The 27,670-nt window shown below is 43.4% G+C and overlaps 1 protein-coding gene across 5 annotated transcripts in view; it reads left to right on the forward strand.

The window, feature by feature from the left end:
• The first annotated feature begins 5,953 nt into the window (after positions 1–5,953).
• Positions 5,954–27,670, forward strand: part of LOC132387377 (zinc finger protein 271-like) — a 44,405-nt gene continuing 22,688 nt past the window's right edge. For 3 of the 5 annotated variants that reach the window (XR_009509872.1, XR_009509873.1, XR_009509874.1), the window contains exon 1: positions 6,828–7,180. Coding sequence is in view for 2 of the 5 variants with exons in the window: in XM_059959747.1 (XP_059815730.1) it covers positions 18,390–19,847 (1,458 nt within the window). In the remaining 3 variants the exon portion in view is untranslated. Of the gene's footprint in view, positions 6,037–6,554; positions 6,579–6,827; positions 7,181–18,008; positions 21,679–27,670 lie in introns of those variants that run through there. The other 2 variants (XM_059959747.1, XM_059959746.1) reach the window with 2 other exon arrangements.

Genomic DNA, 27,670 nt, shown 5'->3' on the forward strand with positions numbered 1-27,670 from the left:
CGATCTTTCTTTTGTAGCCACAGCCTGCTGGTTTGATTCCACCTCCTCCTCGTGAACTCCAGGCCCCATCTCTCTCTGGAGCCCCAAAGCCCTGACTAAGGCTGGCAACTCTTTGGTTTCCGACTGCACCATGGAAGATTCACTAGCTAGTCAACTATCAGACTTTAGAGATGCATTGTGTTGCGAGACCGCAGGTTCGTTTACTGTGAGTGTCGCTTTAAATGTCTGAGTGAGGCGGGACTGTGACGTCAGACACAAGCTGCGGCAGAGAGAGAGGGAGAGAGAGAGAGGGAGAGAGAGAGAGAGAGAGAGAGAGAGAGAGAGAGGGAAGTTGTTGGAACTTCCGCTTGTCACTGCTATGGGTTGCAATGCCCAGAAAATCGGGTTCATGATCGGCACGCCGTGCACAACGGATGTGTGACTGTCACTTCGTATAATCCATATTTGTGAATTTGCTGGAGTATACTGTGGTATCACTTTTGTTGGCCCTTACCTGGTATCGGGGTGTTCTACGGTAACCACTTGAAGACGGTATTCCTGTCACTGTCACCTGGTGATAGTTCGAAGTGGATTTCGGAACGAATCAACGGATAAGATCTTTGGCGACTGATATTTCGTTTACCCAGCGTGGAATGTGTGTGGAATTCTTCGTAATTGCCCTCTCTCTACATGTTCGGGTGGATTTATAAATCTCTCCCCTCTCTCACGTATTCCGTGGATTACTGAACTTTTCTACCTTACCATTTTAGGACTTTAAGCATTGTTTCCCAAGCTTGATAGTTTGGAAGCTCTACGTACGTACATATATATACGATAACGCTGTTAACTTCTGTTTATTTCGTTTAATCTTTTATATTTGGAGTAGATACTGATAAAGATAGTGGATTTAACATCGAAACCAGACTCCATTAGTGACCTATTGCTGCTGGTACGTAACAATTGCAACAACCCAGCTGTCTGAGGCACAGTCCTTTAAAATTGGTGAAAATGACCCAAAACGTTGAAAAGAGCGGGGAAGAAGGAGTTTAACCAACTTCGTCCGGAGCCCTGAAGAACGTCAAAACCACATTGAGCTCATCGTCTTGTTCAGCCCGGAGAAAATCATGCAGGAGATTCATGCAGGTGTATGAGATGATGAGAGGCATTGGTCGTGTGGATAGCCAGAGGCTTTTTCCCAGGGCTGAAACGGCTAACACGAGGGGGAATAGGTTTAAGCTGCTTGGAAGTACCTGCAGAGGAGATGCCAGAGCTAAGTTTTTTAAAACAAAGTGTGGTGCCTGTGTGGAATGCACTGCCAGCGCCGGTGGTAGAGGCGGATACAATAGGGTATTTTAAGAGACTCTTAGAGAGGTAAATGGAACTCAGGAAAATAGCTGTCTATGCGGTAGGGAAATTCTAGACAGTTACCAGAGTAATTTACATGGTCGGCACAGCTGTAATATGCTGTAGACTTCTATGATTCTATGAAATTCAACGGAAATCTCCTATCCCACTATGTGTGACTAGTTGAAACCTATCATCTCAGGGAGAGTGATAGGGGAATGGCACGGATAGGTTTTGATGTACTGATATGGAACAGAAACATGGGCAGGGGTAAGATAGGCCGAGTGGCCTTTCTAGCGTACATTGTGAGTGTGGTAAAGACAGTAACTACCTGAGACAGTGGAGTGAATACAGAACTGATTTATCTTTCACGGATCCACAATATTAAACACCAGTCTAGTTCAAGGCTAACATCAGCAGAACCGAAACCTCCAATGCTCAGTGACCAGGGTTCAATCCTGGGTGCGATGAGCAGTCGCAGGAACTGCAGAATCTCACAGTAACAGTCCCTCATGAACCTGCAGCTGCCTTCTGTCACCGTGATGGTTAAACATTTAACACGGAGCTGATTTGAACTTCCTCCCTATGTGAAGTTGTTGGCGTTGCAGCAGCCGGGATGATTGAGTAAAACTCTTTGCTCACTCCGGACAGAAATGTGGCTTCTATTTATTGTGAACTCACCGGAGCATGACAAGGTGGGTTAACTGATTGAGTCTCTTCACACACACGGAGCAGGTGAACGGCCGCTTCCCAGTGCGAAGCTGCTGGTGTATCTGCGATGGCCGACTGAATCCCTTCCAAAATGAGAGCCAGTGAATGACATCAACACGTACAAACAAGCTGGATGAACTCAGCAGGTCGGGCAGCATCCGTTGAAACGAACAGTCAACGTTCGGGCCGAGACCTTTCGTCAGTGAATGACGTCACACTGCTATCAAGTCATGGCAATGTATCAAATCAGATCACGGTCATGGACACGTGTTCGGGCTCTCCTTGCAGCGAGTGGGGCGCTGTCGTCCCCAACATCTCTGCCTCCACATTCAAGGATCGGTGGCATTCAAGTACTGGCGAACTGACAGATACAGCGGAACTAACGTGCTGTTGTGTTTGAGATTCCCATACACAAATCCTTTGACTTCTCTACACTGTTAAAACGTTACAAAGCACGTCAGTGGGTGAAGGACACTTCAACTCAGATAATTTTAGTCTCCATGGTGTCTTCTGATAAAAAAAACTCTGTCACAGCTCAAAACAATTTGGAGGAACAAGATTTCATCTTCTAACTGGCTACAGTTCCGGCATCAGGAACAATATCAAACTCTCCGCTTCCCTCTGTATCAAAATGGACCATTCCTCCCCTTCATCAGTCTGTGACTTTGCTCAGGTTGTCTATCTTCTTCACATTCTTAGAAGGATGAGAAGGGATCTGATTGGAACAGATAAAATTATTTACGGATTGGACACACTGGAGGCAGGAAACATGTTCCCAATGTTGGGGAGTCCGGAACCAAAGGCCACAGTTTAAGAATAAGCGGTAGGCTATTTAGAATGGAGTTCAGGAAATTTTCACCCACAGGGATGTGGATCTATGGAATACTCTGCTGCAGAAGGCAGTGAAGGCCAATTCCCTGGATGTCTTCAAGAAAGAGTTAAGTAGAGCTTTTAAAGATAGCGGAGTCAAGGGATACGGGGATAAGGTATGAACGGGGTACTGATTGTGGATAATCAGCCATGGTCACATTGACTGGCGGTGCAGTCTCGAAGGGCCGAATGGCCTACTCCGGCACCTGTTGTGTATTGTCATGCACCACACACCTACTGATATCACATTTTATTTATACGGCTGCGACTAGGGACTTTCTGATTATTATGTCCCCCCCCCCCCCGGCATCTGTCGGTGGTAAACTGATCACCGGTCACCTGATCCCAGTTACCGCAGATCGTAATGCGAGATTGAAGCCTTTTCTATTTATTTGCATTCCTCAGAAATGACAACAGTTCAGTTAAGTTTCCTCCTGAGGTTCCAAAGCAGACGCTCAGTCTGTCTAATATTTCCACACAGTTAAAATGGGGAATTCGTTTTTTTCTTATCACGTACCGAGCTACTGTGAAAATCTTGCCTGCCGTACCATCCACACAGATCAATATATTACGACAGTACATTGAGCTGATATACGACAAAACAATAACTGTAACAAAGCATTATGGCTGCAGAGAAAGTGCAGTGTAGATAGACATCTGGTGCAGGGTCACGTCGAGTTACATTGTGAGGTTAAGTCCATTTTATCGGACTGAAGACCATTCATTTGGATTATAACCACAGGCAGGAAGCCGACATTGAGCCTGGTGGTACAGGCTTTAAGGCTTTTGTGTCTCTTCCCCGATGGGGGAGCGGGTTTGCAGCAAGAATGTCCAGGTTGTGAGGATCATTGAGTACATGGCCTGCTTTTCCGAGGCAGGGGAAGTGTAGGAAGAGTCCATTGAGGGGAGGCTTGTTTCTCTGATGTTCTCTGCGCACCAAAGTTCTCTGCAGTTCCTTGCGGTCATGGGCAGAGCAGTAGCCATACGAAGGCGTGACGTATCGACAAGAAGCTCAGAGACCTCGGCCTTCACCCTGTCTTGTGCAGCTGGATCCTGGACTTCCTGTCAGATCGCGAGAATGGGCTCCCTCAACTCTGTCTCTCTGACCCTCAGCACACATACCCCACAGGGGTGTCTCCTTGCCCCCTCCTTTACTCTCTGTATATCCATGACTTGTGTCGCCACCCACAGCTCCAATCAGTTTATTAAATATGTGAGGACACTGCACTGACTGGCCTAATCTCAAATAATAACGAGACAGCCCACAGAGAAGAAGTCATCACCCCGACACAGTGGTGTCAAGATAACAACCTCTCCCTCATTGTGACAAAAACAAAGGAACTGGTGGTGGATTACAGGAGGAATGGAAACAGGGACCAAATTCAACATTTCCAAGTCCGTTATTGCACATTTTAATATTGAATATGACAGAACGTATTGTATTTAAAATACGGATAATGACATATTTATAGATAATAGATTGTTACTGACAGAGAATCGTATCATTGTTTGTTCCGTGTGTTATCTGAATGTACTTGCCTGTGATGCTGCCACAAGTCAGTGATTCTCTGTACCTGTACCTTCCCGTACTTGTGCACTTGGCAATAAATTCAACAGGACCTGAGAAATCTCAGTGAGATTTGATTAGTGATGATAATCTCGGAAGCTCGGTAGGTGGAATGTATGAGACAATGAGTACACTGTTAAATGCAAAATCCTGAACTCTGTTGATGATCAGAGGGATCTCAGACTCCAAGTTCAACGCTCCCTGAAAGAGACTGCACAGATTGATCGGGTGGTTCAGAAGGCAAATGGCGTGGTTGTCATTAGTTGAAGCATTGAGTTCAAAAGTCGGGAAGTTGTGTTGCAGCCGTTACGAGCCTGCGGTCGTTCTGTGACTGTTTCTTTAAGAGCGCCGGCGTGAGGAGGCGGGACTATGTCGTCAGTCACAGGCTGACAGCGCTGACTGTGGATTAACCATGAGAGAGAGAGAGAGAGATCTGCAGACAGGCAGTCGGCCAGTCTAAAGAGAGAAGGAGAGACTGGAAAAGCTGATAGCTTCAGTTTGTTGCAGCTGTGGCTTGGAACTCTCCTATGCCCAGAAGAGTGGGTTGATCATTGGTGCACAGAACCACAACGAACGTGTATGGTTGTCCCTTGTGTTAACCCTTGCCTGGGTATGTTGTACGGTAACCCCTGGTAGACGGTATTCCTGTGACAGGTCACTTTCGCTGATAACTCGTATATGGACAGATTCAACGGATAAAATGTTCGATGACGGTTATGTCGAAGTAACGGCCTTTTCTCTACGTTTCACCGTGGAACACAAATATCTCTCTGCCATCATTTATTCCGGGGATGACTGAACTTTCCTACTTTACCATCTCAAGACTCTAAGCTTTGTTCCCTCAGGCTCGATAGTTTAGAGTTATAGTTACACATATACACACATAACACTGTTACCTTTCCTTTATTTCGTTGTTACTATAAGTAGATACTAATAAAGAGAGTGGTTTTAACATCAAAACCAGACTCCAGTGTGAACTCTATTGCTACTGGTTCGTCTCTAAAACGTAACAGTTCGTAACACAGTTTTAAGACCACATCTGAAGTATTTCATACAGTTCTGGTCGCCCCCATTCTCACAAGGATGTCGGGGCTTTGGAGAGGGCGCAGAATCGGGTTACCAGGATATTGCCTGGATTAGAGGGCATGAGCTGTAACGAGAGGTTGCACAAACTTGTGTTGTTTACTCCAGAGCGGCGCAGACTGGGGTGAGACTGGATGGACATTTATAGGATTACGAGAGGAATAAATAGAGTGGACAGACGATATATTTTTCCTGGGGGTGAAATGTCTAATACATTTAGGGTGAGAGGAGATGTGAGTGGCATGTTTGCTTCTTTCCAAAGAGTAATGGACAGCTGGAGTCACTGCCCCGGGAAGGGGGGAGGGGGGGTGGGTGGAGAGAGAGAGAGAGAGAGAGAGAGAGCGCGCGCGCGCGAGGAGGAGTCACGTGATCCGATTTGCCCCTCCCATTTAACCACAGATGAGCTGCAACTCTGCGTCGCTTCCGAGGCCCCGCCCTCCGGATGATGCGCCTATATCTTTGCACATGCTCACAGTCTCCAGGTGGGTTGCGTTCTGCGGATTTGGGATCACTGTCTGCGGGCTGAAGAATCGGTGAGTATTGAGACCGATCCCGGGCGGGGAGATCCGATGTTGGCCTTGAGCCCCGAAATGAGGGCCTATTACTCATTTAGTACCCAGTTATCTGGGCTCGTCAGAAATGTATCGGCTTCACGGAATCTGCATTAAGCGATCCAAACCAGGAGCCCAGGCTGTCTATTTTCTCAGCACTGAAAGGGGAGTCCCGCCAACAGGTCACGTGAGACTGTGCGCCGCAGATCGGCCCCGCCCTCCGCTTTGTGACGCACGATCACGTGGTGTGTTGCGAACAAGGTTTACAAGAATAATCTCAGCAATGATCGGCTTTATGTATGAGGAGCATTTGATGGTTGTGGACCTGTGCTCAATGGAGTTCAGAGGGACAGTGGGGTTGGTGGAGGGATGTATGGTTAAGTAAACCTACCGAATGCTGGAAAGCCTGGATACAGTGGACATGGAGAGGATAGCACAGGCTCAGAATAAAGACGCTTCCCTTTAAAATTGAGGTGAGAAAATTTCTTCAGCCAAAGGATGTCTGATCTGTGGAATTTGTTGCCGCAGAGGGTAGTTGAGGCTGCCATTTGGTTATGTTTATGACAGAGATTAATATATTGATGATTGCTAAGTAGCTTCAGGGTTACAGGAGGAAGGCAGGAATATGGTGTTGGAATGAAAATCAGCCATGGTTGAATGGTGGGCAAACCAGATTGATCGAATCAACTAATTTTGTTCCTGTGTCTTGTGTCTTACCATGACTGAATGATGGCTCCTTCTTCTCCCATATCTTTTTGTGAAGTGTGAGGGACAATAAAAGATTGTTCACTGAGATCATTATATTCAACATTTAAATTTCAATGAGTTTTGCTCTTAGTAGCATTAAGCAGAAATGTTTGGTTCTCCTTACTATTGTCAATGTGCTTCATTATTTTTCATGTTAAAGTTAGACCTGCGGTGAGAGATTTATTGGAATAAAAAACCCAACTGGAAGCAAACCACGACTGAAGATGAGGGAACATCAACAAGTGAACCAGCCCGAGGATTGAGAGCATCAACTGAAGAGAATCCATCTGACTCGGAGATTCCAGTGATTCAGTCAGGAGAAAGTTTGGTGAGACTCATTTACTCAAACACTGGTCCTTTAGACATTACAAAGGAAGGTGAGAAATAGTTGGAGGGAGACTGAATGTGCCCAGAAGAACCAGTTATGCCTCTGTCAGATCCAGTTGCAATCACTCCAGGTCTGGTAATGTGCTTCCAGCAGCCCAGCCCTTTAAAACCACTGCCATTCTGTGGAAGTCGAATCTGGAATAAGTCACTCAAAGACCATATAAATACAAACTCTTTACTCCAAGCACCTGGGACTTACTCAGTTAGTCGCTCAAACAGGAACATCTATGACTGTTCCCGCCCAATCCACTAACTGACTAACAATTCCCCTTACACCACAGGTACCCAGATACCCACCACAGAAGGCAGGCAGGTTATTTACTATATTACAGCCCCTTAAGATAAATTACAAAATAGTCATAACGGCTTACACACACAAGACAGATTGAAGCTGTCCTATCTCTGCGCATGAGTGCACAATTCAGATAAACATCCAGAAACCCTAGCTAGCTACCCTCAAGAAGAAATATGGCTCAGCAAGGCTTGGTACATTGGCTGATCATCAGCAATTTCTTTCAGAAGAACAGGCGGCTATTGTTTAAGGAAGTGTTAACCCTTTTACATAGTTCACCACTCCCTCCTTTTGATCATTACATGATCAAGCAGTAATTTTTTCACAGAGAAAGCAACCGTGTACAACATTGACTTATCAATGGATAAAAACAGTGCACAACATTAAATATAACAATGATGTGCACAACTATTAAGCCATAATGCAATATCATGCCTCACATATTACCAAACAGGCCTTCAAATACTAACATTTCGACCCTTCGGTGAACCTGTGTAAATCCTGCCCTACTTTCTTGATGCAATCAATCTCCCTGGCAGTGTGCTCGGAAAGGGATGTAATGTTGGTAGACTCATCAGGGATATAGGTGCAGCATTCTATGTCACTAATAGCACAGGTTCCCCCTTTCTCAGTGAGGATAAAATCTAAAGCCAAATGATTCTGTACGACTGTTTGCTGGATTGCACTCGTTTCAGTGGAATTGTCTGTTTTCTTGGGCCTGTGTTTCTGTCAGAGCCCCTGCAGTATTGTGGCCAGCTCCTCAAGTGCTGTAGCCAAATTGATTATCTTTGGTGGATTCCTGGCTACTCCATAGGAGAGAAAAGGGATCATCCAAAATCACTGTCTCAGTTGTTCCTCTCCGCTGCTGGGCACCTGCAAGTATGGTCAGGATGCATGTTTCCCAGTCTAGGAAGTTGTGTTTGGTGGGAGCCTGAGATACCATCCCTCAGAATACTGACAGCCACAGTCATCTCTGACTGGACCCCAGTTCCTCATCTCTCTTCCCCTGGCGTTATTTGTGAAAGCCCAGGCTGAGAGTTCCTCACTCTGGTTGAGCAGGATTACTGACATTGGAGTCATAGTTTTACTATGCTGCAGAATTTCGGCACAAACCCAGCAGGCCCCTATTACTACCTGTTCGGCATCGGTGTGACAGAGATACAGAAATGTGTTAACATGGGGACCCTGGATGCTGGGGTGATCCCTCTCAAAGACATAAACACGAATACCAGTGTTACATACCTGTAACAATTTAATTGAACCAGCAGCTATAGACCAGACATGGAGTCTGGTTTTGATATTAACACCACTATCTTTATTTGTATCTACTTATACTATAACAACTTAATCAAAACAATCAAAAGGGACCTTTGGGTTCAAATCCATACATCCCTCAAGGTTGCTGCACAGGTTGATACGGTGGTTAAGAAGACCTATGGTATGCTAGGCTTCATTAACAGGGGGATTGAGTTCAAGAGTAGAGAGGTCATGTTGCAACTCTACAAATCTCTGGTGAGACTGCACTTTAAGAGTATTACGTTCAGTTCTGGTCACCTCATTATAGGAAGGAAGTGGACGCTATGGAGAGGGTGCAGAGGAGATTTACCAGGATGTTGCCTGGTTTGGAGAACAAGTCATATGAATCAAGGTTAGCAGAGCTGGGACTTTTCACTTTGGAGAGTAGAAGAATGAGAGGGGACTTGATAGAGGTCTACAAGATTATGAGAAGCATAGACAGGGTGGATAGTCAGTCTCTGTTTCCCAGGGCAGCAATAGCAAACACCAGAGGGCATATGTACAAAATTAAGGGAGGGAAGTCTAGGGGAGACATCAGTGGTAAGTTTTTTTACACAGAGGGTTGTGGGTGCCTGGAATGACTTGCCAGGGATGGTGTTGGAGGCTATAACATTAGGGCTATTTAAGAGCCTCTTGGACAGGCACATGGATGAAAGAAAAATAGAGGGTTATATGGTAGTGTGGATTTAGTACATTTTTTTAAGGGTTATATGGGTCGGCACAACATGAAGGGCTGAAGGGGCTGTACTGTGCTGTAGTGTTCTATGGTTAACAGTGTTATGTGTATACATATGTGTAAATATAACTCCCAAACCATTGAGCTCAGGGAATACCAAGCTTAGAGTCTGAAGATGGTAAAGTATGAAAGTTCAGCTCATCCCCCGAATAAATGATGAGAGAGAGATATTTGTAATCCAAGGTGAATGTCGAGAGTAGGCAATTGCTTCCAATTCCACAAGTTCCACGGTGATAAAACAGGATAACAGTCGCCGAAGATCTTATCCGTCTTCGTTCCAAATCCACATTTGAATTATCACCAAAACTAGCTGATAACAGGGGTACCGTCTTCAAAGGGAACTACCACCCAGGCAAGGGTTAACACACAGGTAGATTCCACAAGGTACTCTCAATCCAGATCCAACACACAAAGTATTACCGACAGTGATTTCCACAGAATAACTTTCTCACAAGTGGTCACCAGATAACGCACCCAAATCCAGTTAAGGGTTAACAAAAGTTGTAGCCACGGGATACTCCATCAAAATCCCCATATGGATTATAGGAATTATCACCAACAGTGATTTGTCACGGGGTACCCTGTACCAGTGAGTTACCACCCCCAGGCAAGGGTTGGCACAAGTGGTCTTCACAGGACACTGCCAAACATAAAGATCCACTCCCGTGGATCAAACAAAGTGACAATCACACATTCAGTATTGTTCTGTGGGCACAGGAGGGTTCAAACAGCGAACTTCGGCCACTAGGTACTTTGTTTCGAACCTTCCATCCTCTTTCTTTCTCTCCGTCTGACTGTCCGTCTCTGACTGTCCTTGCTTAAATAAAGCAAACTGCAAGCTATGTAAACACAAGCTGTGAGCAAGTGTAAACACGCTGCAGAGTCAAATAGTTCCACCCCTCCCTCTCTCTCAGTAAGAATAAAACAGCAGCCGAGAAAGCTGGCGGATGACGTCACTCAGGCACTCTCTCTTAAAATGACAGTCCATGGCAAGAAACCTCGAGGTTCGACACACCACTATCAACCAATACATTTTCCTTTATTCCGAGAGAGCCCTTCTACTCAGTTCCTTCAGTAACACGTTTGTAGTCTGTTCGATATATCCACCGAGATTGCCCCTTCAGTCTCAGAGCCGTGGAGTGGTCAGTAACACCTAATATGCTCCTCTCCACCAAGTTCTGAGTTTCCCTCAATCCCAGTTCTTGGTCAGGTCAAAATTCCCAGGTTCTTGGGTGGGATAGTCACTCCTCTCTGCGTGGTAGTTCTCTTCCTTGTAAGCCAATCGTACCTGTGAATGGAATGCTTGGAAAAGTTTGTTTAGTTGGCATATGCATTTCCCCATCTCTTCCCCTAGGGTATGCATATCCAATTTACCTGGTAGACTTTCTGAGAACAATGGTGCACAAGGAATTGGTCCACAGTGTGTCCTCATGGGCCGTCCATAAATGATTTCAGCTGGTGACAACACTGATTTCCCCTGTGGGGTGACCCTCTTGTGGAATAGGTCTAACAGTAGGACCTTCAACCAAGTGAGTCCAGTCTCCGCTGTTAGTTTGGCCAACTTACTCTTCAGAGCGCCATTGACACTTTACAATAAGCCAGCGGCCCGTGGGTGGTGTACAGAGTGGAATTGTTGCTTGATAGCTAGTTTGTTACACACCCCTTCGCTTGCTTTCGCCACAAAGTGTGGGCCATTGTCAGAGCTCAGCATCTCTGGCAGGCCGTACCTGGGAATTATATCCCGTAATAATACCTTCAAAGCAGTCATAACAGTATTATTGGTAGTTGGAATAGCTTCAATCCATCTATGAAATGCATCTATAATAACTAAGCAGTATCTATAGCAATGTACTCTAGGCAATTCAGTAACATCAACTTGTAGACACGAAAATGGTCAAGGGAGTCGTACCCGGTGTGCAGGGTGCAGGTTAGCAACCAATCCCTCCTTTTCCAGGTGTGTACATAATTGACCAATATAGGTAAAAACTGTGTAGGAACACAAACCTGTCCCACTGTGGTGATCCAAAAACCTGGGTCGGGGTCTTTCTGGCACCCCATCTGGGACCACAGCTTGCACTCCTCCTCACAGGTGTCCCCCTGAGAAGTACGTAACTCTTGCATGTCTGGCAAACTTGTTCTGCTTGAGTCATGGAGGATTGCTTGATGGGAACCCGAGGAGACTACAACTGTCGAGGATTGTGCAGCACTTTTCGCTGTGTAATCTGCTAAAGCATTGGGTTTAGTGACCTGTTTGGACATGCGGGTGTGGGCCGCACATTAATAATGGCCAGAACTCAAGGTAGCTGCGGAGCAGTGAGTAAGTTGTTTACAAAGGTGGCATTACTAATGGGGTGGCCAGAGCAAGTCAGGAATCCCCATGTTCCCAGAGAGCCCGGTAGTCATGTACATCTCCAAATGCATAACGGGAGTCCGTGTAATTGTTCTCACTTTTATCTGTTGTTCGGATACAGGCACAAGTCAGAGCAAACAGCTCAGGCTTCTGGATGAGATGGCTGTTTCAAAAGAATCCCGCTCAATTACTTCACTGTCAGTTACTATCGCATCACCAGAATATTGTTTCCCTGCTGGATCCACAAAAGGGCTTCCATTCTCATAAAACATTGCCTCGGGCTTGAGGGGATATAGCAGAATGGATGGGAATCTCTGTCCTCTTTTCATGGTGATCCAGATGGGGGGCAGTTTTAGAAATTAACAAGCAAGGCCAATTTCATGGCCTGAAATTGTGCAAAGATGGGGTACAGCCTCTTGGGTTCGGTCAATATTAAAAGAGTGTCTTACCAGATGTCCTGTCTTCACCTGAGTCCTTCCAGTATCAGAGTTGGCATGCGGCCAAGTCTGGCCCGCCTCCCTCGGTGCTGGAGGCTTGTTTCATCAGGGTGTAGGCAAGGAACCCTAGGCTCTTTGGCTTGAACCCAAGGCAAACCCTCACGGTGTATGGGGAACCACCTGTCCTGTTTGTCACCAAAGGAAATCCGGAACTTCGGCCAGTAGTACAATGTTCTCTCTTCCTTTAACTGCTCTAATGTGACTGGGAACTTTGTCCCTAGAGGGGCAAATAATACTGGCTTTACTCAATCCCCCTGGAATTCCACCTGCAGTGGTTGTGTATGTGAATACGTGCGTTCCGTGCCTTCGAACCCAGACAGAGTGATTGTAGTGTTTGATAGCTGGAATCCATTTTCCGATATTACTTCCTGATTGAGAGTGGCTGTGGTTGCCGGCATATCAATCATAAACGGAATTGGAATTCCAGCAACTTGCAATGTTCCGTTGGGCTCTTCCTGAGGGATGGTACTCACGGCAGGAAGCATCCTAGCTTGTTAATTTGAAAACGGGTTGTTGTCCCCACCTGTCTCTTGGTAGGTTTTTCTTCCCATTTCTGATCCCCAGATATCGCCCTCTTGTGTCCTTCTTCCCACTGAACATCTTCACCTTTAATATTAGTTCCCTTCAGGGTTGATTGGGATTTGAAAGTCAGGTCCCAACAATATGTTAAAGCTCGTCACATTCGATTTTGGTCATTGTCAGACCATCCATGTTATTTGTTTTAATCATGTTGGCTAACTTAGTTGGTAAGTATTGGAGCAGTAGGGAGTTAAACTGGGGGGACAGATTCCCGCCTTTAAAGGCTTGGTCAGATGTTCAGTCCTCAGATGGAATCAGCAATCAAATGGCTGAGCATGGTGCGATGAATGTGCTGAGCTGTGTATATCATAAAGCAAGAAGCATCGTAGGAAAGCCAGATGAGCTCAGGGCAGGGAATTATGATATTGTAGCCATGATTGGGACTTTGTTGCACCCAATAGTCTGAGGGATTTAGAGGAACAAGTTTTTAGAGAGATTGCAGACCATGCCAAGAAACAAAGGTTGATGCAGTAAGTGATTTTAACTTTCCATATATTGACTAGGACTCCCATAATGTAAAAGGACTAGATGGGGTAAAGTTTGTCAAATGTGCCCTTAATCAGTGCGTAGGATTCCCAACGTAGAAGTGTGCAATAAGCTGTTAGGAAATGATCCAGGGCTGATGACAGAAATTAGTGATCGTAATGCCATGAGATTCAAATGTAAATATGGAAAAAGAGAGGTCTGGACCATGGATTGATGTTCTAAATTGGAGAAAGGTCAATTTTGATGGTATCAGAAAGGATCTGATAAGTGTGGTTTGTTACTGGCTGTTTTCTGGCAAAGGAGTACTTGGTAAGTGTGAGGCCTTCAGAAGTGAAATTTTGAGTGTGTTGAGTTTGTATGTGTCTGTCAAAATAAAAGTTGAAAGGTAACTGATGCAGGGAACCTTGGTTTTCAGGAGATATTGAGGCCCCGGATATTTTATTCTTCTGAATGCCTCAGACTGTTGAGTGCTACCAAGACTCATTAATGACTACAAATCATAAATCCATGCGAGCTCATCTGACTTTTTTTTTTGTCATCTTCTGTTGGTTTCTAAAAGCTTCCCAATAGTTTTTGCTCTTGGTTGTTTGCTCTCTCTTTGGTTTTTATGTTGCTTTGGCTTCTCATTTTAGCCATGGTTGTGTTCTCCTGCCTTTCCTATGCTTCCACTTCATTGGGCTGCATTGATCACTCAGCTGCCGAATTGCTCCCAGAAACTCCAGCCATTGCTGCTCTGTTGTCACTGCTACCTTTCCCCTTACAAGTTTGGCCAGCTTCTCTGTCATAGAAACATGGAGAAGTTCAGTAGAGAAACAGGCTATTTGGCCCACCTAGTCAATGCCGAGAACACATTTAAGCTGTCTAATTCAACTACCTACACTGGGACAATCACCCTTCATGCCCCTACCATCCAAGTACCTATCAAACTTCTCTTATTGTTGAAACCGGGCGTATATTCACCACTTTTGCTGGCATCTCATTCTACACTCTCATGACCATTTCATTAGAGAGCTTTCCCAAATGGTACTGTTAAATTTTCACCTTCCCCACTTACCCATGACCTCTGGTTATCATCCTACCCAACCTCAGCGGAAAAAGCTGTTTGCATTTACCCTATCTATACCCTCATAATTCTAACAGATCCTCAAAGCAAACTTACTTTCTAATGCTCAGAGCCTTTTTTAGGTTTATAAAGTGATGAAGGGCATTGATCGTGTGGATAGTCAGAGGTTTTTGCCCCAGGGTTGAAATGGCTAACACGAGAGGGCATATCTTTAAGGTGCTTGGAAATAGCTACCGAGGGGATGGCAAGGGTAAGTTTTTTACCTGGAAAATAGTGGGTACGTGTAATCCACTGCCAGCGGCGGTGGTTGAGGCAGATACAATAGGGTGTTTTAACAGCCTCTTAGATAGGCACATGGAGCTTAGAAAAATAGAGGGCTATTTGCTAGGGAAATTCTAGGCAGTTTCTAGAGTAAGTTATGTGGTAGGCACAATGTTGTAGGCTGAATGGCCTGGAATATGATGTAGATTTCTATGCTCAATGTTCTATGTTGAACAGTGAAATAACATCTCTTCTTTAATCTGTACAGTGTCCATGATTTTAATGTGGCTTTTTCACACTCCAATAGAACCGTTGTCTATCTCCTGCGTAAATAGAGATGAAAACATATTTAAGATCTCCCCCATCTGCTTTGGTTCCATACGTGGATTGCCATTCTGGTCTTACAGTGAACCAACTTTGTGCCTTACAATCCTTTTGCTCTTAATCTATCCCTGGAGTCCTTGATGATTAATCTTTTCTGCAAGGGCAACCTCATGCCTTCTTATAGCCATCCTGATTTATCTCTAATGTGTTCTCTTGAATTTCTTATCCTTCATAAGAACCTGTCTGCCTATCCCTGTTATGCAACTCCATTTTGTGCTTCACCAGTGTCTCAATATCTCTTGAAATCCAAGGTTCCCTGCAGTTTCTATCTTTACCTTTTATTCTGACAAGCACATACCCGCTTTGTACATTCAAAATTTCGCTTTGAAGGCCTCCCACTGACCAAGCACACCTTTGCCATAAAGCAGCCTGTCCCAGTCCACAGTTGCCAGATCCTAGTATCTTAATTCCAGGTGTTGATCCATGCCCTGAACACATCCACCTTTCCTATCATGCTCCTTGCATTGAGATATACAGGGCTCAGCATATTCACTGCATCATGCTCAACGTTTTTCATTCCTGACTTTGTCTGAGGACTGAACAACACCTGTCTCCAAAACCCCTCCACTATCTGTTCTGTTATTCAGGCATCCATTCCCCCTGCAACTTTAGTTTAACCCCCCTTACCCCCACCCCCCACCATGCGGCTTTATCACCCGTTTGGTTTTCATCTCCCAGATCAATAAAAAGGAGGTGCATACAGGCAGATAGGAACAAATGAGATACTTCTGAGATACAGGAAATTCAAGTGAACACTTATGAAAGAAGGCATGAGTTTGCCCCAGCAGACAAGGTGAAGGAGAATCCTCATGGATTCTGCAGATATGTTAAGTGCAAAAAGATTGCAAGGGAAGAAATTAATCCTTTGTAAGATCAGAATGGTAATCCATATGAGGAGACAAAATAGCTGGGGGAGATTTTTTCTGCATTCGTATTTACTCAGGAGGTGGACACAGAGTCTATAGAACTGAGGCAAAGCAAATTGTTCCCTCAGACCGTTTAGAAGACAACTGCAGAAGTTGTCAGGGCCCAAGCACAGATATTTAAATCATCCTTAGTTACTGGTGGGGAACTGGAGGATTGGAGGACAGACAATGTTGTTCTGCTGTTCAAGAAAGGCTCTAAAAATAAACGAGGAAATTGTACATTGGTGTGCTTGACATCAGTAGGGGGAAAGTTATTCTAACGTATGTGCAGGAACCGGATATATAAGTATTTGGATAGATGTGGTCTGATTAAGGATGGATAGCATAGCTTTGTGCATGGTAGGTTATGTCTAACCAATCTTATAGAGTCTCTCGAGGAAGTTGTCAGGAAAGTGGATGAAGGCAAGGCACTTGACAAAGTCTTATATGGGAGGTTGGTCATGAAGGTTCAGTTACTCAGCATTCAAGATGAGCCAGTAAATTGGACGAGACACTGGCTGTGGGAGAAGCCAGAGTGTGGTAGCAGATGGTTACCTCTCTGACTGGAGGCCTGTGACTAGTGGTGTGTCATAGGGATCAGTGCTGGATTTGTTGTTTTTAGTCATCTATATCAGTAATCTGGATGATAGTGTGTGGTTAACTGCATCAGTAAATTTGTGGATGACACCAAGATTGGGGTGTAGTGGACAGCGAGGAAGACTATCATGGCTTACAGCGCGATCTTGACCAGCTGGAAAAATGGTTTGAGAAATGGAAAATGAAATTTAATGCAGACAAGAGTGAGGTGTTGTGTTTGGTAGGACCTACCAGGTCACAGTGACTGGTTGGGCACTGAGGAGCGTTGTAGAAGAAAGGGACCTGGGAATACAAGTCTGTAATTCACTGAAAGTGGTGTCACAGTTCGACAGAGATGGAAGGAAAGATTTCAGCCCATTGGCCTTCATGAACCAGAGCACTGACAGCAGTAGGTAGATGCAATTTGTAAAAGAGGTTCTGAGAGTTCAGAGAAAATTCACAAGGATTTTGCCAGGTCTGGAGGACTTGGGTTATGAGGAAAGGTTGAACAGGTTAGGTCCTTATTCCTTGGAATGTAGAAGATTGAGGGGAGATTTGATTGTGATAGAGGGGCATAGACTAAATGCAAGCTGGCTTTTACCACAGAGATGGTGTGGAACTACAACCAGAAGCCATGGGTTAAGGGTGAAAGGTGAAATGTTAAGGGGAACATGAGGAACATGGTGCGGAATGAGCAGCCAACACAAATGGTGAATGCGAGCTGGATTTCAACATTTAAGGAGTTTTGTGTAGGTACCTGAATGGTAAGGGTGTGGGACTGGGGAGTTTAAATAGTTTAGCACAAGCTAGGTAGCCCAAAGGGCCTGTTTCTGTGTTGGTACTTTTCTGCAAGAGCCTGAAATAACCGAAAAATTCACTGTAAGTTCATTGAACAGATGTGCGGACCAACCATTCATGTCAGCAGGAAATTTTTATAAGGCATTAAAACTGTGGCACTTTAAGTTAATAATACATAAAAGAAAATCCCAGCTGCATGTCAAGAAAGACTATTTGTGTGAGAATTTTTCAGTTACTGTGTGGCCAGGCACCCATGCAGCTCAACAGGAACAGGGAATAATACCAATGGAGAGAGCCAAACTGAGCCAAGGCACAAATTGGAGACCGCAGAAATGCCCCATTCCTATAGAAACAAGAAGAGCATCAGGGAATTGATGGTCATTCCAGATACCAGCACTGTGCCCAGTTAGAAGATGATTTCTCTGTCCAACTTGGGTGGAACCTCACTATAACAGTGTGATGCTGGATCAAACCTTGGCAACTCAAGTAATCTCATCTGAAGTGTTGTCCTACCCCCTTTGATGGATTTTGTGAATCTTTTTACAGGTTAAAAATGAGAAGGAGTTTGTCTCCCGGAAGCTCAATCATGGCACACCAGTTTTGCTGTCTCTGTCTGGATATTTAAGAAGTGAAGCAAGGGATTGAATCGACCATCCTTCCTGATCAGACTACGGGGCAGGATTCACTCAGTCATTTGACCAACTGGCATGCCCATCATTTTACACTGTCTTCTGCTCAGACAGTGGGAATGGATTCAGTCAGTCATCTCAACTGAAGGTACATCAGCAAGTTCACACTGGGCAAGGTCATTCACCTGTTCTTTGTGTAAGAAAGCATTTAGTCTGTCATCCCACCTGTGGACACACCAGTCAGAAGCTGGTCACCTGTTGAATTTCTGGGAAAGGATTCACTCGGTCGTCTGACCTGATGGCACACCAGCGAGTTCAGACTGGGGAGCGGCCATTCACTTGCTCGGACTGTGGGATGAGTTTCACTCGGTCATCCACCCTACAGAGACACCAGCGAGTTCACACTGGGGAGAAGCCATTCACCTGCTCAGTCTGTAGGAAGGGATTCACTCAGTCATCTAACCTGAAGAGTCACCAGCGAGTTCACACTGGGGAGAAGCCATTCACCTGCTCAGAATGTGGGAAGGGATTCATCAACTCTTCCACCCTACAGAGGCACCAGTGTGTTCACACTGGAGAGAAGCCATTCACCTGCTCCATCTGTGGGAAGGGATTCAATTGGTCATCTGACCTACAGAGACACCAGAAAGTTCACACTGGGGAGAAGCCATTCACCTGCTCCATCTGTGGGAAGGGATTCAATTGGTCATCTGACCTACAGAGACACCAGAAAGTTCACACTGGGGAGAAGCCTTTCACCTGCTCAGTCTGTGGGAAGGGATTCAGTCAGTCATTTCACCTGCGGAGTCATCAGCGAGTTCACACTGGGGAGAAGCCATTTACCTGCTCAGAATGTGGGAAGAGATTCACTCGGTCATCTGACCTAATGGCTCACCAGCGAGTTCACACCGGGGAGCGGCCGTTTACCTGCTCGGACTGTGGGAAGGGATTCACTCGGTCATCTGACCTAATGGCTCACCAGCGAGTTCACACCGGGGAGCGGCCGTTTACCTGCTCGGACTGTGGGAAGGGATTCACGCGGTCATCTGGCCTAATGGCTCACCAGCGAGTTCATACCAGGGAGCGGCCGTTTACCTGCTCAGACTGTGGGAAGGGATTCACTTTGTCATCGAAACTAGTGAGACACCGGCGAGTTCACACTGGGGAGAAGCCGTTCACCTGTTCAGTCTGTGGGAAAGGATTCAGTCAGTCATTTCACCTGCAGAGTCATCAGCGAGTTCACACTGGGGAGAAGCCATTCACCTGCTCAGAATGTGGGAAGAGATTCACTCGGTCATCTGACCTAATGGCTCATCAGCGAGTTCATACCGGGGAGTGGCCGTTTACCTGCTCAGACTGTGGGAAGGGATTCACTTTGTCATGGAAACTAGTGATACGCCAGCGAGTTCACACTGGGGAGAAGCCGTTCACCTGCTCAGTCTGTGGGAAGGGATTCAATCAGTCATTTCACCTGCAGAGTCATCAGCGAGTTCACACTGGGGAGAAGCCATTCTCCTGCTCAGAATGTGGGAAGAAGTTCACTTCGTCATCTAACCTGCAGAGTCATCAGCATGTTCACACTGGGGAGAAACCGTTCACCTGCTCAGACTGTGGGAAGCGATTCACTTTCTCATCTAAGCTGAAGGTACATCAGGTGGTTCACACTGGGGAGTGGCCATTCACCTGCTCAGTCTGTGGGAAGGGATTCACTCAGTCCTCCACCCTACAGAAACACCAGTCGGTTCACACATTCTGAGCTATTCACCTGCTCAGAATGTGGGAAAGGATTCATTCAGTCATCCCAACTACTGGCACACCAGTCAGTTCACAATGTTATTAATCCCTTGCTTTTGTTTGCTGTGGACATTCATTTTAAGAGAGAGAGGGATTAAGAAGGCAAATCAGTCTGGCTTGCAGCTTGTTTACATCGCTCACAGCTTGTTTTGATTTAACCGAGGACTCAGACACTCAGAGTCAGACGGAGATGAAGGAGGAAAAGTGGAAGGATCGAAACAAGGGAACTAGTGGCCAAGGGTCACTGTTTAGAGCTTTCCTATGCCCACAAGGGTGGGTTAAGTATCGATTCACCATACATTGAATGTGTGGTTGTCACCTTGTTTGATCCATAGGTGTGGATCGGATTTGGCGTATCCTGTGAAAACCACTTATGTGTTAACGCTTGGTGGGGTGTGGTGTGATAAATCACATGAAGATGATACCCCTTGTGACAAGTCAATTTCGGTGATAATTCATATGTGGATTTGAAATGACAACGGATAAAATCTGCAGTGACTGTTCTCTCGTTTTACCACAATGAAACCTTTGGAATTCGACGTAATTGCTTTCTCTCGACATTTACCCTGGATTACAAATATCTTTCTCTCATCACCTATTCTGTGGATGAACTTAACTTCCATACTTTACCATCTCAAGACTCTAAGCCTTGTTTCCCCTGAGCTCAATAGTTTGGGAGTTATATTTACACACATATATACACATAACACTGTTAACTTTTGTTTATCTTACTTAATTTACTTTATTATAAGTAGATACTAATAAAGATAATGGATTTAACATCAATACCAGATGCCAGGAATAGTCTATTGCTGCTGGTTCATTTCTAAAGCTTTTGTTTCTAAGTTTTTGTTCGTAACAAAATTGGGGCCTGCGTCTGAGATATGAACAAATTTGAGGGCGTGTTGATTAATTAATTATTGATTTCATTGGGGAAATCCCTTTTGATTTATTTGTGCGTGCAAAATCAGCAACAATGGATGTTGATAAATGTCTGGAAGCACCAACTTCTGAGGCATTAGAGGACACCAGAAGGATCGTGTTGTTGTGTATTGCGAAATGGTTTAAACTTGCTAAGGTGAAATTGACAATGAGAAAGGCACAGATGCAGAGGATTATAGCTGAACATTATGTATCTGAGGTGTGTTTAAAGTGGAGTAGTTGGAGGTGTTTCCGAAAGTAAACCGAGTGAGCTTGAGCTCCAGTACAAGTTAGAAAAATTAAAGATGGAGGCTGCGGAAAGGAAGAGGCAGTTTGAGGGTAGAGAGGCAGAAAAACAGAGGGTGTTCAAGCTGGAAAAGATAGAGAGATTGCAGCAAAGGTGTCTCGCGTTAGACTCTGGTGATAAGTTTGAGGATGGTCTGGAAGTTAAATTGGTACCAACACTTGACAAGGCAGAGGTTGATGAATACTTTCAGCATTTTGAGAAGGTTGCTCGGAGTTTAAAGTGGCCAGAAAAGGGTTGGCCTATTCTCTTACAATGTGTAATTAAGGGGAAGGCTCAGCAAGCATATTCTGCCTTGACAGTGGATGAAGCAGCTGATCATGAATGAGTGAAACAGGCTGTGCTCAAAGCTTACGAGTTGGCCCCAAAATCATACAGGCAAAAGTTTAGAAATTCAAGGAAATCTGTGAACCAGACTTATATGGAATTTGCTTGTGAGAAGTTTGTGTTTTGACCGCTGGTGCACATATAAAAATATAAATGATGATTTTATCAGCTTGAAAGAGTTGGTTGTAATTGAAGAATTCAAAAGGTGCATCCCTGATGACAGGAAGATGTATTTAGATGAAAAGGATGCTGCTACATTGCAGGAGTCTGCTGGATTCGCAGATGAGTTCGCTTTAACTCATCAGGTTAAGTTGACCCAGAATAAGAGTTTCCAAAAGAGTAGCAGGGATCACCAGGGTAAACCAGAAATTAAAGCTGAGACTAGTGATAAGAGTATGGATAAAGGGAAGCAGTTGAAGGAGAAATATTCTGGTCTTACTTGTTACTATTGTAAGAAGCTGCTCATATGATAGCTAACTGTTCTATCCTGAAGAAGAAAAAGAAAAAGGAGGCAGTCCCAAATGCCTGTGTTTAGTATGTTGACGCACCTCTCAACCCACAGGGCTCTGAACATTCTGTTGAGGCTCGGTTAAGGACTGAGAAGTCTGACTGAGTTGAGAAGGGATTCGATCATTTTATGTCAGATGGGATTGTATTGGTATTGTTACGTATTCAGGCAACAATAAATATATGAGTTCGGCAAGGGTTTTTTTTAACAAACAACACGTTTATTAAACACAGAAAACAAACCCCCCAAAAGTAAACATACACTATAGTAACCGGAAATCAACTGCAGTGCGGCAGCTCAAACAGTTCTTAAAGCAATATTGCAAAAACAGTTCTTTAAAGTGGTATTGCCAAAAGTTCGATATGCTCACAGTCCATTGAAAAGGAGAGACATTATAAGACGATTTAAATTCTCTTTCACGTCGCTTTGCTTCGATCCCCGACGTCGAACTTTTCCCACGAAGAATCTACGAAACAGAATGGCTTAAAGGCACTGACCTTTCCTTCCACACTATCCTCAATCCTTTCTGGTAATCCCAGGGATTAATGCGAGAATAGTCAACAAAATCCTTCCAAATAAGGATCAAACAAAGGCCGAACCGGTTTCACTGTAGAAAGCGTTTCTCCTCGATCTTTAACTCCCGAACTTCGATCTTCACTCACCACTGATTCTCAAACTAGCAGAATTGTAAAGAACCTGCTGGCAATGACCTTTTAAATTTTAGGCATTAGATAAAACTTCATTATTCAACTAAACTGTGTCATCACATTAAATCACGCAGCAGCATGAAGTCAACTTGGCAAATCCAGCCACGAACTGCCCCTCCTCACAGGGCGGGGTCTTCCTTTTACAACCTGAAAAAAAACCTGTCACATGATCTCTACTGGCGGGAAAATGACGTCACTCCACCATCACAAGACCATTACCTCAAGTCCAGTATAGCTTCAACCCCAGTCACGTGACAAGGGTACCACTGTCATGTGTCACGAGTACGTAACACCTCCCTCCAAAAAAAAAACATTTTTTGTCTGACAAGAACAATAATGTTTAACAATTGCTTACAAGAAAAACAAAGGTATAAATTTTATAACATACACAATATACAATACCATCATATTACAGCTTATAACTCACAATACAGTAGGAGTGTTACAATTGAAAAAAAAACACGCCATTAAAAAATTGCATTGTACATTCAACATCGAGATAGACAATCAGCAACCACATTATCTTTACCTTTAATATGAGTTATCACAATATTGTACTCATGTAACATCAAACTCCAATTTAATAATCTTCTGTTTTTTTTTCATCTTACTCAGAAAAACTGATTATGATCAGTGTAAACAATGAGTGGTTTTTGAGTTGTACCAACATATACCTCAAAATATTCCAAAGCTAAAACAAGAGATAACAATTCTTTCTCTATTGTCGAATAGTTTCTTTGATGCTTATTAAATTTCTTAGAAAAGTAAGCTACTGGATGCTCAACCTCATCATCCTCATTCCTTTGCATTAATACTGCTCCTGCAGCCTCATCACTAGCATCCACAGCCAATGAAAAAGGTTTTTCAAAGTCAGGTGCCTTAAGCACAGGTTGTTGACATATCATTGTTTTGAATTTTTCAAATGCTTCTTGACAAGGCACTGTCCACACAAACTTCACATTCTTCTGCAGAAGGTTAGTTAATGGAAGGGCAACATTGGCAAAATTCTTACAAAATTTCCGATAATATCCTACCATTCCCAAAAATCTTCTGAGAGTTTTTTTTTCCCCGTTGGAGTCGGAATCTCTAAAATTGCCTGAACTTTTGCCTGAACAGGGGCTACCTTACCTTGACACACAACATAACCAAGGTAAGTCACAGTGGCATGTCCAAATTCACTCTTAGCTAAATGAATAGTTAAGTTTGCTTTTGAACGCCTTTCAAACAATTTCTCCATCGCAATAATGTGTGCTTCCCAATGATCATTTCCTGTCACTAAATCATCAATATAACCATCAGTATCTTCCAATCCCTGAATCACAGTGTTAATCATCCTCTGGAAAGTACCTGGGGCATTCTTCATCCCAAATGGAAAAACATTTTACTCCTATAACCCAGTTGGAATTACAAATGCAGAAATCTCTCTACCTCTGTCCGTTAATGGAACACACCAATACCCTTTCAATAAATCAATCTTTGTAAGGAACTTTGCTTTTCCAACTTTATCTACACAATCATCTACTCTAGGAATTGGATATGCATCTGTTTTCCTTACAGCATTCACCTTTCTATAATATGTACAAAACCTAATACTACCATTTGGTTTTGGCACCATAACACATGGCGAACTCCAATTCAAGTTAGAATGTGTAACGATATTATTCTCTAACATATATTCAATTTCTTTCTCAGCAAGTTCACATTTTTCTATGTTCATCCTTTATGGATGTGGTTTAATAGCTTTGGCATCTCCAACATCTACATCATGTGAAGCTATAGTAGCCCTTCTCGGAACATCTGGAAACAACTCCTTATATTTAAAAATTAAGTCCTTCATCTGTTGTTTCTGTTCTAGCTGTAAATGTGCTAATTTCTCATCAATATTTTCCAGAATGGTTGAATTTGGTAACCTAACAGAAAGAATGTTGGATTTAGAAAGAAAGTCAGATGAATCATCTATATCATGTTCCTAGTTAAATCAAACTCATTCTCACTAACCACAACAGTCATAGTATCAGATTGTTTCTTAAAATATGGTTTTATCATATTTATATGGCAAAGTTGTGTTGACCTTCTACGATCTGGAGTTTTTATCACGTAATCCAAATCATTGATTTTAGACACAATTTCATAAGGACCATGAAATCTAGCTTGTAAAGGATTTGTCTGCACTGGGAAAAGAACCAACACCTTATCTCCTGGCTTAAACATCCTCATCCTAGCTTCTTTATTATACCAAGTCTTCATTTTCTCCTGAGCCAACTTTAAATTTTCCTTAGCTAAGCTACAAGCTTTATGTAACCTGTCCTTAAATTTCAAAACATAGTCCAACAAATTAGTGTGTACTTCCTTACTAATCCACTGTTCTTTCAATAAAGCTAAAGGTCCTCTAACTCTATGCCCAAACACAAGTTCAAATGGACTAAAACCTAAAGATTCTTGTACCGATTCCCTTACTGCAAATAAAAGTAAGTTTATACCCTCATCCCAGTCACTTTCATTTTCCACACAAAATGTCCTAATCATATTCTTGAGGGTAGAATGAAACCTCTCCAAGGCAACTTGCGATTCTGGATGGTATGCAGACGAAGTGATTTGCTTAGCTCCCAATTTATAAACTATCTGTTGAAACAATCCAGAAATAAAATTACTGCCTTGATCAGTTTGTATCTCTGTAGGTAATCCAAAATAAGTAAAAAAAAAATTATAAGGGCCTTTGTCACAGTTTTAGCTTTTATATTCCTAAGTGGTACTGCCTCTGGAAACCTAGAAGAAGTACACATGATAGTCAACAAATACTGAACACCAGTTTTTGTCTTTGGTAATGGACCAGCACAATCTACAATAACTTTAGAAAATGGTTCACCAAATGCTGGGATAGGTTGTAATGGAGCTACTGGTGTAACCTGATTTGGTTTACCCACAATTTGACAAGTATGGCACGTTTTACAAAACATCGCCACATCTTTTCTTAGACCAGGCCAGTAAAAATTTTTAAAATCTTGTCCACAGTTTTCCTTACCCCTTGATGTCCACCTAAAGGCACACTATGAGCTAAAGTAAAAATCTCATTTCGATAAACTTTCGGGACAACTACCTGGTAAACAACATTCCAATCCTCACTTGCAGGAATTGTAGGCGATCTCCACTTCCTCATCGACACTCCTTTTTCCAAGTAATATCCTAATGGCACCTTCTCAATTTCACTATCTAGTAAAGCCTGCTCTCTTAATTTTATAATCTCAGAGCCTCTATTCTGCTCTGCTATCATCTCCTTCCGAGACAGAGATAAATCTTCATAGTCAGACTTAATCAAAGAATCTTGTTCAAACAACGAAGGTAAGAAAGTCTCTGACACATCCTCAAAACTCGAATCCTGAGTTGAACAGTCCTGAGTAGCAACCTCATTCTGCGCATCAAGCTTTTTAGCCATAGCTCTAGTCACAACACAGGAAGAATCTGTGTTAGAATTCAACTCTGGTTCCTCTGAATCCATTGTCAAATGCACTTCAGGAAAAACTTGTCCACCTGCCAATTCATTACCTAACAATAAAGAAATACCCTTCACAGGTAAGCTATGCTGTAATCCTACTTTAACAAATCCTGTAACTAACCCTGACTTTAAATTTACTTTATGTAAATGTACAGGCATAAAATCACTCCCAACACCTCTTATGTAATTTACCTCACCAGTATCAGACTCTTCATTAAACTTCAACACACTGTCTAACATCAGTGATTGAGAAGCACCAGTATCCCTAAGGATTTTTATTGGCACCAGAGTAGATCCTTCTTTCAAGGATACAAACCCTTCAGTTATAAAATGATCATATCCCTTTCTAACTTGGTCAGAGTCTAACAAAGCCTCATTTGTGTTTATCAAACCCTGTAACTTTACAGGTGCTTCAGTATGTTCCACACAGTCATCTGGAACTGCTTCCTTCTCTTTCTTTTTCAATCTGAAACAGTTAGCTATTACATGGCCAGGCTTCTTACAATAGTTACAAATAAGACCAAACTGTCTTTCCTTCACAGGCTTTCCTTCCTCCTTACATTTCTCATTAACCTCTGATTTAATTTCTGATTTACCTTGAGACTCCATGTCATTTTTCCTCTTAAAATTTCTGCCCTGGGGAAATTTATTCTTATGGATTAAAACATACCCATCAGCTAATCTAGCACAGTCCTGCAATTGATCAGTATCCCTCTCATTTAAGTAGGTCCTTAATCCAACAGGAATGCTTCTTTTAAATTCCTCCATTAAAATCAGCTCTGTCAATGTATCATAGTCCCCATTTAAATTTTTAGAAGAAACCCATCTCTCAAAACACATAGCTTTATCATAGGCAAATTCCACATAAGTTTTATCCACTGAATTTTTCAAACTTCTGAATCTTTCCCTATAAGCTTCTGGGACTAATTCGTAATTGTTTAGGATATGCATCTTCACAATATCATAATCAAGTGCTTGCGCAGCAGTTAAAGATGTGTAAACTTGTTGTGCTTTACTTTTAATTACACTCTGTAACAACACGGACCATTTATCTTTCGGCCACTCCGACATCTGAGCAATAGTTTCAACATGTTGAAAATATCTTTCCACTTCTGTTTCACTAAATGGAGGGACCAATTTAATTTCTTGACTAGCAACAAACGGTTTCCTTGAACCAGAAGACTGATTCCCAGAACTTACTTCCTCCATTGCATATTCAAATGCTCTCTTCTTTTGATCCGTCTCCAATTTACAACGCTCCAAATCAGCTTTACTTAGTTCCAACCTCATTTGTTCGAATTGCAACTGCCTCCAGATTACTAATTTGTAACTACTCTAAAACCGAATCATCAAAAACACCCGAATCCACATAGTGTGACGAGCCTTTCCTCTGTATCACAGCCTTTGAAGTAGTCGACAAAATACCTTTAAGTTGCAATCTACGAGCTATCTCAAACACCTCAGTTTTTTCCGCCTTCGCCAACAACTCCGCATCTGGCGAAGCCAGAAACTCATCAATATTCAT

This window comes from Hypanus sabinus, unplaced genomic scaffold (assembly GCF_030144855.1).
Source record: "Hypanus sabinus isolate sHypSab1 unplaced genomic scaffold, sHypSab1.hap1 scaffold_180, whole genome shotgun sequence".
Taxonomy (NCBI): Eukaryota; Metazoa; Chordata; class Chondrichthyes; order Myliobatiformes; family Dasyatidae; genus Hypanus; species Hypanus sabinus.